The 11,913-nt window shown below is 33.9% G+C and overlaps 1 protein-coding gene across 1 annotated transcript; it reads right to left on the bottom strand.

Moving 5' to 3' along the window:
* Positions 1-504, bottom strand: LOC132304587 (secreted RxLR effector protein 161-like). The gene has a single exon (XM_059802341.1). The coding sequence runs from the start codon at positions 502-504 to the stop codon at positions 1-3; it is 504 nt and encodes a 167-aa protein (XP_059658324.1).
* Between the last annotated feature and the right edge of the window lie 11,409 nt (positions 505-11,913).

Below are 11,913 nucleotides of genomic sequence, written 5' to 3'. Positions count from 1 at the left end.
TTACTTCTCACCAACATCTTCAAAAATTCTCCTTAGCCATATTACTAGTGACACTGCCAATGATGCTGAAATATACTCAACCTCGGCAGAAGATTGCGCCACTATTTCTTGCTTTTTAGATGCCCATAAAAATACACCCGAACCAAAAGAGAATGCATAACCGGAAGTACTTCTCATATCATTAACACATCCGGCCCAATCACTATCACAAAAACCAAACAACTTTGCATTAACATTTTTATCATACAAGATGCCAAAATCAAGTGTACCTTGTATATATCTCAACAACCTCTTTGCAGCCCCAACATGAATTTGACTTGGATTGTGCATAAACCGAGATAATAAGCTTGTAGCATACATGATGTTGGGTCTTGAAGATGTCAAATATAATAGACTTCCAACCAAGCTTCTATAGAGAGATGAATCCGCTTCTTTATTTCCATCTTCTTTCATCAATTTTTCATTCACAACCAATGGAGTGCAAACAGATTTGCAATTCAACATTTTGAATTTTTCAAGAAGAGTTTTTGCATACTTCTTTTGACAAATAAAAACTCCTCCTTCTTTTTGATAAATTTCAATACCAAAAAGTAATGCAACAAACCCAAATCACTCATTTCATATTTTTTCATCATCTCTCTTTTGAAATCATCAATTATTTTTTCATCACTACCGGTAAATACCAAATCATCAACATAAAGAGAAACAATAAGAATTCCACTTTTACCTTGTGTCTTGTAGTACAAGGTTGGCTCACTTTTGCTCCTTTGAAAGCCTTTTTTGAGGAAGTAAGAATCAATATCACTATACCATGTCAAGGGTGCTTGTTTTAGGCCATATAAAGCTTCTTTAATTTATAAACTTTCTCTTCTTCTCCTTTTGCAACAAAGCCTTGAGGTTGTTCTACATAAACATCCTCTTTCAAAACACCATTCAAGAAGGCTGATTTTACATCAAATTGATACAAGGACCAACCATTTTGAGCCGCCAAGGCAATGAGTACTCTAATTGTGTCAAGATGGGCCATGAGTAAAAAAGTTTCTTGAAAATCAATTTCGGGCTGTTGTGAATACCCTTTTGCTACAAGTCTTGCTTTGTTCTTTTGAATGGAGCCATCCGGATTGAATTTTGTTTTAAAAATCCATTTCACACCAGTCACATCTTTGTCTTCCGGCTTCTCTACTAACTCCTAAGTCTTGTTCTTCTCAATCACATAAATTTTATCTTCCATAGCGTTCTTCCATACCTCTTGTTTAATTGCTTCTTCAAAGTTTTTCAGTTTAACAACACAAAAATTGCAACTTGCATACACATCACTAAAACTTATCATTCTTCTTGGAGTTGAACTTGGAGATGAGGAATTTGAGTTTGATGGAGAAGTTGAGAATGATTGTAAGCTAAATACAGGAGACATTTCTTCTGAAACTTCAAGAAAATCTTCATTTTTATTTTCTTAATTTCCCGATTCTTCATTGAAAATGGAGATTTGATCTTAAACTTTCTTCTCTTTCCAATCCCAAGCAGCCTTCTCATCAAGGAGAACATTTCTACAAATAATCAATTTATTCTTCTTCAAATTAAAGAGTCTATAACCCTTTGATTTTGAGCTATAACCCATAAAGATGCATTTTTCACTAGCTTCATCAAGTTTGTGCCTCACTTCTCTTGGAACATAAGCAAAACAAATACACCCAAAAACTTTCAAGTGGTTCAATGATGGCTTCCTTCCACTCCATGCTTCAAATGGAGTTTTATTCTCCACCGTTTTTGTTGGACTCCTATTCATCAAGTAAACAGCGTATACACGGCTTCACCCAAAACGATTTAGGTAGCCCCTTCTCATGAAGCATGGATTTTCTCATCTCAATAATTGTTCTATATATTTTTTCTTTCTGCCACTCCATTTTGTTGTGGAGTGTACCCAACCGTTAATTGCCTCTCTAAGCTAATATCTTCACAAAACTTTTCAAACTCATTTGAGTTGTACTCTCCACCTCTATCACTTCTTAATGCTTTGATAAGATGGCCACTTTGCCTTTCAGCAAGCTTTTGAAATTTTTTGAAAATGGAGAATACATCTGATTTTTGTCTCATGAAAGAAATTCATGTCATTCTTGAAAAATCATCAATGAAAATAATAAAATACTTGTTACCCCCGGTCCACACACATCGGTATGAACAAGCTCCAATGGTGCTTTAGCCCTCCATGCTTTCTCTTTCAGAAATGACTCTCGGTAATGTTTGCCACGAGCACAACCTTCACAAACTTCTTTAATTTCTTGATTGTTAGCAACCCATACACCATGTTATTTTGTTGTCAATTCTTTAAGCTTTGAATGCCCAAGTCTTCTAAGCCAAAGCCATGACTTGTCCACAACATCCATCTTCAAGACCATATTTTTTTAATATGAAAAAGTGAGAGGAAAGCTTCTATTTTCCCCATTTTGATTTTTGCCACAATATGATTTTGTCCTCCCTTATCATAAATTTTGCAAAAATCCTCATCAAAATGAATGGAGTACCTATGCTCTACAAGCTGTCCAACACTTAACAAATTTTGCTCCAAATCGGGAACAAGTAACACATCCCGAATATGCTTTCTTCCTTTTTTTGTCTCTATGGCAATAGTACCCTTTCCCTTTGCTTGGACCAAGGCACCGTTTCCCATCCTTACTTGAGAATTTGATGAAGAATCAATCTCCAAGAATATATTTTTATCTCCGGTCATATGGTTACTACACCCATTATCAAAAAACCACACATCATTCTTTTGTTCCGATGTCGTGTGACAAGCATAAAACATGCTCGCTTCACCTTTTTGCTCTTCAGAAAAATTAGCTTGCTAATTTGTTTTCAACTGACAATCTTTTTGAACATGTCCCAATTTCTTGTAATTGAAACATTGAGGTTTTCCCCGAAACCAACAATCTTTGTCAACATGGCTACTTCTCTTGTAAATTCCATAATTTTGTTGAGTGGACACTATATTTCCACTTTTCTCAAAATTATTTCTTCCTCTTCCTTTTGAATTTCTTCCTCTTCCTCTTCCGTGTCTTCCACCTCTAGAAGATTCACCTTCGGATCGATCAAAACTTGATGGGTATTTTTCTTAATTTTTGGAACTAACATTGAGCTTGGATAAAAAAGCACTTTCAATTGTCTTTTCGGAGCACCTACTCAACCTTTGCTCAAATGCTTTTATGGAACCCATCAATTCTTCAACACTCAAGTTTTCAAGATCTTTAGTCTCTTCAATAACAGCAACAATAGGGTCATATTTTTCTGGCAAACTAATTAGAATTTTTTCAACAATTCTTTGATTATAAATATCTTCCCCATAGGTCTTCATTTGTTTTACCACCTCCATAAGTTTAGAAAAATAATCTTTCAACAACTCCATTTCTTTCATCTTCATATTTTCAAAATCTCTTCTCAAAGATTGGAGTTTTACAGTTCTTACTTTCGTGCTGCCTCTATACTCTTTCTCGAGGATATTCCATGCCTCATTTTCTTTAGAAGCATTGATAATTCTGGAAAAATTGTATCATCAACTCCTTGTTGAATCAAGCCTAAAGCTTTTGCATCTTACTTCTTATGATCTTTCAATTGTTGTCTTTGGGCATTCATCAAAGTTGTTGTATCCTCTGGTTCATCATACTCATCTTCAACATAATCCCATAAATCATATGAGAGAAAAATGGTCTTCATCTTCACGTACCAAAAATCATAATTTTCCCCATCAAAAATATGGGAAGTGCTGATTGATGGGCACCTTGGTTTTAATTACATGTAGTCGCCATCACGATTGATTTTCTTCGGGGTTTGTTTTCCTGTCAATAAGCTTCACACCCAGTTTGCTCTTGATTGAAATCAAGCTCTGATACCACTTATTTTGGCTGTAGTTTCAACCAACTAAATAATTTCTAAGTGAAGAGAGGAGAAGAATGAAGAAACAAATATTTTTCTGTATTGTATTGAATTCTTTGTTGTGTTGATATATCTTAACAACAAATTCCTTACACTATATATACTATTCTCCAATAGGCCTTTAAACTTTTCAAGACAATTCTCAACCACACACTTGATACATGCACCCGCTTGATACATGTACAATAACAGATACATGAATAAACGAAAAATGCACAATGAACATGGCATTAATGTATTTTTAACAATCTGGTATCACCATCGCTTGGCCCCACTCAGGATCAGCAAGTCCATAATTACTACCTGCCTTTCTCATCGGATCATTATGATGTTGATTTAATTACTAGGAGTATTTTAGGATCGATGGTTTTTTTTAGTTCAAATCTTTTTTTATTTGATAGCAATTCTTTTAAATTAGAGATCTTTCTTTTCTTTTTTCTTTAAATTTTATTAAATTGAGTTTAATTGATGAGCATATATAGATCGAATAATTATCATCTCAATATTTATTTTTATTTTTTTTTCTTTTAAGCATCATCCTAATATTTGGTATTTACATAATCAAGTTCGTTTTCTGCAAAACACCATCTTTTATATACGATGCCCTTCAAGAAAGGATGTATTAGAGCAATTCCAATGCTCTCTCATTTTGGGCTCTCAAACTCATAATTTGAGAGATGGGTCAAAAAGGAGCTCTCCAATTTCTTTTATTTGGCCTCTCAAAATTTGAAAATCTTAAATTTTCTCTCAAATGTAGGAGCTGCCAAATTTTTTGGCAAGTCTCTTTTAATGCCCTACGACGTCGTTTCTTCCTATCTATTGTGATCTTTGTTGTCTCCCTCTCCCTCTCATCTGCAACTGTCGTCTTTCTCTCCCTCTCATCTGTAACCAATATTCAGTATTCACATAACAAATATATACATATGTTGGGATATGTGTGCCCTAGCATAGCAAATTATTATTTTGGATTGTAAAAGTCATGGTTCCTTATCTAAATATTATTATTAAAGCATTATACAATTGGTGAATGGAATGTATTATTTTTCGATTCATTATCGAATTGATTGTGTCCACTTGATTACAAGATAAATTTATATATGTATGTAATGGCAATTAATACTAAGTTATAAATTAGTAATCATAAATGGTTCAAAGTCGGTAATTATGGATGGACATTTAATTAATTAAGACTTGAACCGAGTCCACGATAGTTTGAGATATATTGCGAGAGCTGTCGTATGGAATTGCTCTCTATCACGGTCATGGCTTTTGACTCTCAAGTATGAGAGAATTATAGACTCTTTTATTAATTAATAATTACTTTGATTTGTTCGGCGGATACCTCGGGATCCTTAGATCGGCACTTTAGTTAGTTATGTAATTAATAGTTAGAGGTCTATATTCTCAAAATTTGCATCAGTGCTTTTTGTATTTATTTAGTTTTGATTATGGTTGATCACAAATTAAATTCGAAGGCCTTCGTATGTTTTAGACAAATGTTTTCTACATATTTATTTAGTAAATTATTATTTTTGTCAAATAAATATTTTATTGTGATCGAGCCGGAAATAATCAAAGCTAACAAAATAATTATATGAATTATGTTATCGGATTGATGGCTTTAATTATCCGATAAATAATTATGCATAGAGGGGTCAAAGTGCAACATTGACTTAGATGTTATTTACTATTTAATTGGAGTGCAATTAATTTCTTTTAATGGAGTAGAAATTAATTTATGAATTAATTGAATTGGGTCCATGGTTTGATGGACCGGACCAATTATTAATTTATAGGAGCTAAGAAAATAGTAAGCCCAAAGGATTCTCACCAATAGCCCAAGTTGATATTGGAGTCCTATTATAATTGAGAAATATGATTTAGAGATGGAGAATGATTTATTGTTTCCTTATTCTTATTTTTATTTTGCCTATATATACATGGGTCCATGTATATTTTAGGGGTGACTTTGAGAACAAGAAAAAAAAAAATACACTTTTTCTCTCTAGATTTTAGGGTTTGTTTTCTCTTCTAAAGGAGGCTACCACAAGCCTTGATTCCAAGGTCATTCATCAAGGCATATTGGTGATTCCTAAAGGGAAGATCATAATCAAGGAGAAGGAGAAAGGATCTTACTAAAGGGATCTACAATAAGTGAGAATATTCACTTTAAAGGAAAGGTTAAAAGGTTTACTTAGACCTTTGATATAAGTATTCAATCTGTTTATTGAATGATACATCATTTTTTATTTGTTTTTCATAAAACTTGTCTCTATGTGATGAATCAAGATCTATGATTGCAAATCCCTCAAAAGTTTGTAAAATCTTACACATTTCCCAACAAAATATATAAAGAGATAAATAGAGAGAGTTTAAGCATCCAATTTACACACAGAAAGACAAAAGGACAACCCACGATCCGGCATCGCGATATCTACTGTCAACCACAAGTTTACTGAACTTCGGCTGCGGATTCAACAATCTGGCCTTAAGGCCGCGGAGAGACCTAGCGACAGTGTCATAGGCGAACACGACCTTTGATGTCAAGAAGGAAGAGAGCAGAGGCCACCCCTGCCATGGATTAGTTGATTTAGAAAATAATTACAGAGAATTACAGAGCTTGATTAGTTGATTTAGGAAAAATAAAATAAAATCAAAACCCATACATACAAGTTAGTAGTTGTAGAGAGAGAGGGGGAGGCAAGCTTGAGAGTTGAACTTCTGATTCTTGTTGATTTTGTAGTTTACAGTTGCACAGAGAGAGAGGGGGGCAATTTCAGGGTTGAGAACAAGAATAGAGATGGAGGCGATTGGGGAGGCTGAAATGATTTGCCTTAAATATATATATATATATATATATATATATATATAATATAATTAAATATATATAATATACATATAATATATAATATATATAAAAAGATATGAGTTTTGATTTTTTGATTTTCTTTTATATTATTTTGTTTTATCTCCCTTTTTTTTGTTTTTTTGTTTTTTCCTTTTTTGACTAGATATTTTATTTTTTTGTTTCTTTTAAATTAGGTTTAATTATAGTTTCTTTTTAATGTCTACAACTTGACTTGGAATGTACCTAATATTGATGCAAATATGAATGGTGGGAATGATAGTTGAAAAAGAATAGTGGTTGTGTCAAAAAATAGTATTTTGCATGAAATGCATCATTAGAGCATAATTGCTAAGTTGTAGTATTTTGACATTATAGCACATGTCAAAATATAGATTTGACATCCGAAAATGACTTTTAGCATTGGAGATGATCTTAGCTATTTACATATGAAGTTGAAATTAACTAGATTTGGTTTAAATTAAAGAGGACTGTTGAGGCAATCAAAATTTTCAATTGACATCTAATCAACAAAGATGCTGTTTATTCCTTCACAAGGAATATTGGACGCATGCTTGCCTCCGCAAGGAATATTAATTAATCTGATGGGTTGTCCTAAATGTTACAGTTCATAATAGGGTAAAGTGGATGTTTTTCTAAGGGGAAAAATCGCATAACCCCCTATATTATTATATTCGTTTAAAAAGTCCTTACTAAAGTTAAATACCCCTTCAACTATAAACCGTTGTCACATTGCCCCACAATCCGTTAAAATGCCGTTTGGGGAGCGTTTGACTAACATGTGCTATTCACAATTTTTTTTTACCTGAAATACCCCCACCTCGCCGGCCCTTCCCTTTTAGTCTCTCTTTATATATATATATATATATATATATATATATATATATATAAGCGTGTGTGTGCAAGGATCCATCTTTGATCCAATTCCTTTTTCTCTGAATCCAGAGGCGTTCTGATTTTTGCCCAACAAAAAAGTTTGGTTCATTTCACTTTATACCCTTCTTCTCTCCACTTTGGGTTCAGAGATAGGCTTTGTACTTAATAGATATTTGTCATTCTTGTATTGTAAATTGTTGATTTTGTGCCACTTTGATCAGCTTGAGTCACTTTATTAGGTCTCAGGATCTTGTACTAGTCTTGCGATTTACTAGGCTTTAATTTTTTTGGTGTCAATTTGAATGCATAGTCAACTTTTTGGCTCTCTGTTGTGATCTAAGTGCTTTGATTGATCTATTTCTCTGGTGGATTTTGATGCTTTATTTCTCTAAAAGGCTCGCTGGACTAAAGTTTTTCGATTTACCGCTGGATGATGAGGGTGCACCAATCAGTTGGGTCACTTAAATGAATAGAAATTGGTAGTTGAGCTCTCGCCGGCGTCCATGGAGTTTAACGATGTTGAAACTAGATCGTGAGGTTTTCCTGTTTTTCTCTCAAATTGCTCTCTATGTTAATTCGTCGAAACACTCAATAGATCCTCCAAATCGAAACCCCACCATTGAAGAACATCAAATCGAAGTCGTTCGTTGCGCCGTCGCTGACGTTGATTCTTTCGCAAAAAGAGGATGAGAATCTTACTGCAATGCTTTCTCTCGGGAACCAATCTTCCATTTTCTAGTCTCACAGAATCTTCAAAGCCAGAAGGCATCATGAACATCCCAATTTCACCACTCTCGTCCACAGGTAGTTACTCCTCATCACACGCTCATCCTGCTGTTCAAATTGATTCCTACAATACCATAGACCTGATTGGTTCATCAGAAACATTTGAAGAACTTTTAAGATTTTGAGCACAGCCATATTCGATGGAAGATTTGTACACGGAAGATCTCCAGGCGACATATGTTGATCCAGAACATGTAGTTCCAATTTCTCAAGTATGGTACCAAGAACACATAAATCCATATGACTTCTATAATGATGTAGGGAGTGATTTTTGGTTCAACCTCCAAATTTAAGAAGATACATGATGTCCATTTTTTAATGACCGCCTCTCTGATCTTTGCTTGGTTTTGGAAACTACATGATGATTTATTGTGACTGTGAATCGACAAATCCTAAGAAAACAGAGGAGACCAAACAAATGAGTAATGAAACATAGGATTTGAGACACAAATTTTTTTTTTTTTCTTTTTCTGGGAAGTGATCAACGACAATCATAAGATTTAAAACTGGGAGCGCGTTTGCCGAATCAGTTATCGTCAATTTATTTCTTCTCCGGTGAACACTTGTTCTGAAAACTCTTGGATTGTCCCACAATCTGTAATTGAAGAATTACACAAGCTATATATATAGAGAGAGAGAGGGGGACATAACTCCTTATTCATTCAACATCCTCCTCTCTCACCATTGGTCTTCCTTCTCATCTGCGTTAATCAGTCACTATTTGTAATTGAATCATGATTATGTTCAATATTCTAGAGAGAGAGAGTGAAGAGGAAGAAGAAGATCAGGGGTCAGGGGTGTTTTGGTCGTTTTGCTGCCTCCCCAAGGTTACAATTGTAATCTGCAAAATAACCATTATTTTGTATTTAAATTTCAAATTATATTATAAGGGTATATTTGACATTTCATACAAACTTAACATATTAAATGAAACAATGTGCCACTGGTTTATAGTTGAGGGGAGTGTTTAATTTTAGTGAGAACTTTTTAAAAATGATAGTACAAGGTTATGTGATTTTTTCCCTTTTTCTAACCCTACAATGACCAAATATCTCTTGGGTTCAAAAACATTCCGAACAGCAAAATAGCCATTCATAGTTCGAATAATTATCTTCTTTCTTGTTTATCTAAATTTTACTTACCCAAAAAAGAGAAATGGGCTTGTAAAATAGAGAGTTGTACGGTTCATCCACACCAGCTTGTCATCGGTATGCTGAAACTGAAGCAGCTTCTTCAATGAGGATGGTCACTGAGGTCAATTTTCAATTTTTCTTTCTCCTTGCTGAGAATACTGAGGAAATTAATACTGTAGTTTTGGGAATCTTAAAATATCCCAACTTTAGTTTGTTTTGGCTCCATTTTCACGGATGCTAAACAGAGCATTTGGTTATTGATTTAATCTCTAGTTTTACTTCCATTAATGCAGAAGGATGTAGGTGCAGCGTTTGGGGCAGATGATTCGGATTTTCAGCCTGTTCTCAAACCAACCAACTCGTTGGTGTCAACTTTCTTCTTCTCACGTGCTTGTAAGCATATTACACAGCTTGTTAGTGTTTGTAGTCTGTACTTTTTTACAAATTGTCATGTTAGGAAGGGCATGTTGCCATTGGCTGCGCAGCAGACATTTAGCATTGCCTCATGCTCTGTTGCCCTTGACACATATAATTATTTTTCTTTCTTTTCTTTACTAGTCTTGAAATCTTCACGTTGCCCTCGAGAAAGCTAAGACCCAATGCCACCAAGACAAAAATAGACTAGTTAGACAGTTAAATTTTTACGAATAGTTTTCTAGAGTCACAACTCATTAAATATGGCCGGTAATGTCTCCTTGTATAAGTAAATTGTACTTTTGCATGTTGAGGGGTTCGTCACTTACTCAGTTGGGTAAGTACTGAGACTGTATCTCTATATATTGGACCTGTTTGACCTACTTGCAGCTTGAGACTAGTGCTAGCCGCCTTCTGCCTTTATTATATGTTTGTTGCCTAATAAATATCGGATCATGTTCCATTTTCATTTCTTGTTTATAACTTGTTGGGTCACTTGTCTGCCCCTTATGGGTGAGCAAATAATTCGTCAATTCGGTCCGACCCAATTCGATTTGTGCGGTTCGGTTTGCTTTTAACGCGGTTCGGTTAATGAATTAGACCTTGAAAAACCGATCCGATCCGTTACCAATTATATATTAATATATTACATATATATATATATAACTATATATATACTTATTGTATTTCTATTTTTTAAATTCATTTATATATATATATATATATATATATATATATATGTATATATATATTTCTATGCTAAGGAACTACTGTGCTACTATTTAAATGTTTTGTTTTGTTGTATTTGAATAATTTATATATGGTACTGTAATATTATTTTCACTTTTGGAAGATTTACGACTCTATTTTTATTGATTACTGCAATTGAATGGCTTGTTAAGACAAGTAATCGATCCCATGTAGGTTGGTTTGAGAACACTTTAGATTCATACTGTTTTACCGGGAAACACTCCCTCTCATTTTTGTGCTTGGGGTTCAACATTGTAGCCTTCAGTGTCTTGGTATTAGATTCTTCTAATCCTCAAAATTTAAGATGTGCCCGTGTAGACATGGCTGAACTATGAAGTGCCTTATTCTTCTTCATATATGACATTTGGGAAAATGGTGTGAACATATTGTGTCTGAAGTTGATATGTTTGCTAATTTTGAAGTAGCCATGCGACAAGGGCACTTTAAGAAATATATTGTACTCTTTAAGGGCTAATTTGGTAGGTGGGTATGGAATGAACTAAAGTGGAATGGAATGCTTTTAATTTCATTCTTTTGTTTGGAAAGTAATTTTAAAGATGGAATGACCATTATTCTTTTGTTTGAAAAGTAATTTTAAAGATGGAATGACAATTGGAGAATGATCATTCGATCAAAATTATTCCACTTTCCAACCAGAGGAATAGACATTTCATTCCCCACTTAAAATAATACGGAGTAAAAATAAACACTTTTCTCAAATAACGAAATCCAATATAGTCAACTTTTTCTTGATATTCCCTCCTCAATTTCCAAATATACATCGAAAATATATATTTATTTATTTATTTGGTTTACATATATATAGATTACGAAATCCAAAAAAAGTCAACTTTTTATTGATATTCCCTCCTCAATTTCCAAATCTACATCGAAAATATATATTTATTTATTTATTTGGTTTACATATATATAGATTAGTTTTTTTTTTTTTTTTTAAGTCATGCATAACCAAACGAGAGAATGGGAATGGTAATTCCATTCCTATTCCTCCATACCAAACTAGCCCTAAGTGATATGGGAAAATGTTCCTTACTTTGGCAGACATGTCTTGTCATTACGTTCCTACAGAAGATGTGTTTCCCCTCCTGCCTAGGGTTGCAAATGAACCGAGCCGAGCCGAGCTTGATTCTGCTCGGGCTC

This window comes from Cornus florida, unplaced genomic scaffold, assembly GCF_030987335.1.
Source record: "Cornus florida cultivar Cherokee Brave unplaced genomic scaffold, ASM3098733v1 CherokeeBrave_3.0.0_Hap2_Chr04, whole genome shotgun sequence".
In the NCBI taxonomy this organism is placed as follows: domain Eukaryota; kingdom Viridiplantae; phylum Streptophyta; class Magnoliopsida; order Cornales; family Cornaceae; genus Cornus; species Cornus florida.
The sequence above is the reverse complement of the archived record's forward strand: the minus strand, read 5'-3'. Positions and strand labels throughout refer to the sequence as shown.

Excerpts from the sequence above, each read along its gene's own strand:
- LOC132304587 (XM_059802341.1), bottom strand. The coding sequence starts at position 504 with ATGTTGAATTGCAAATCTGTTTGCACTCCATTGGTTGTGAATGAAAAA.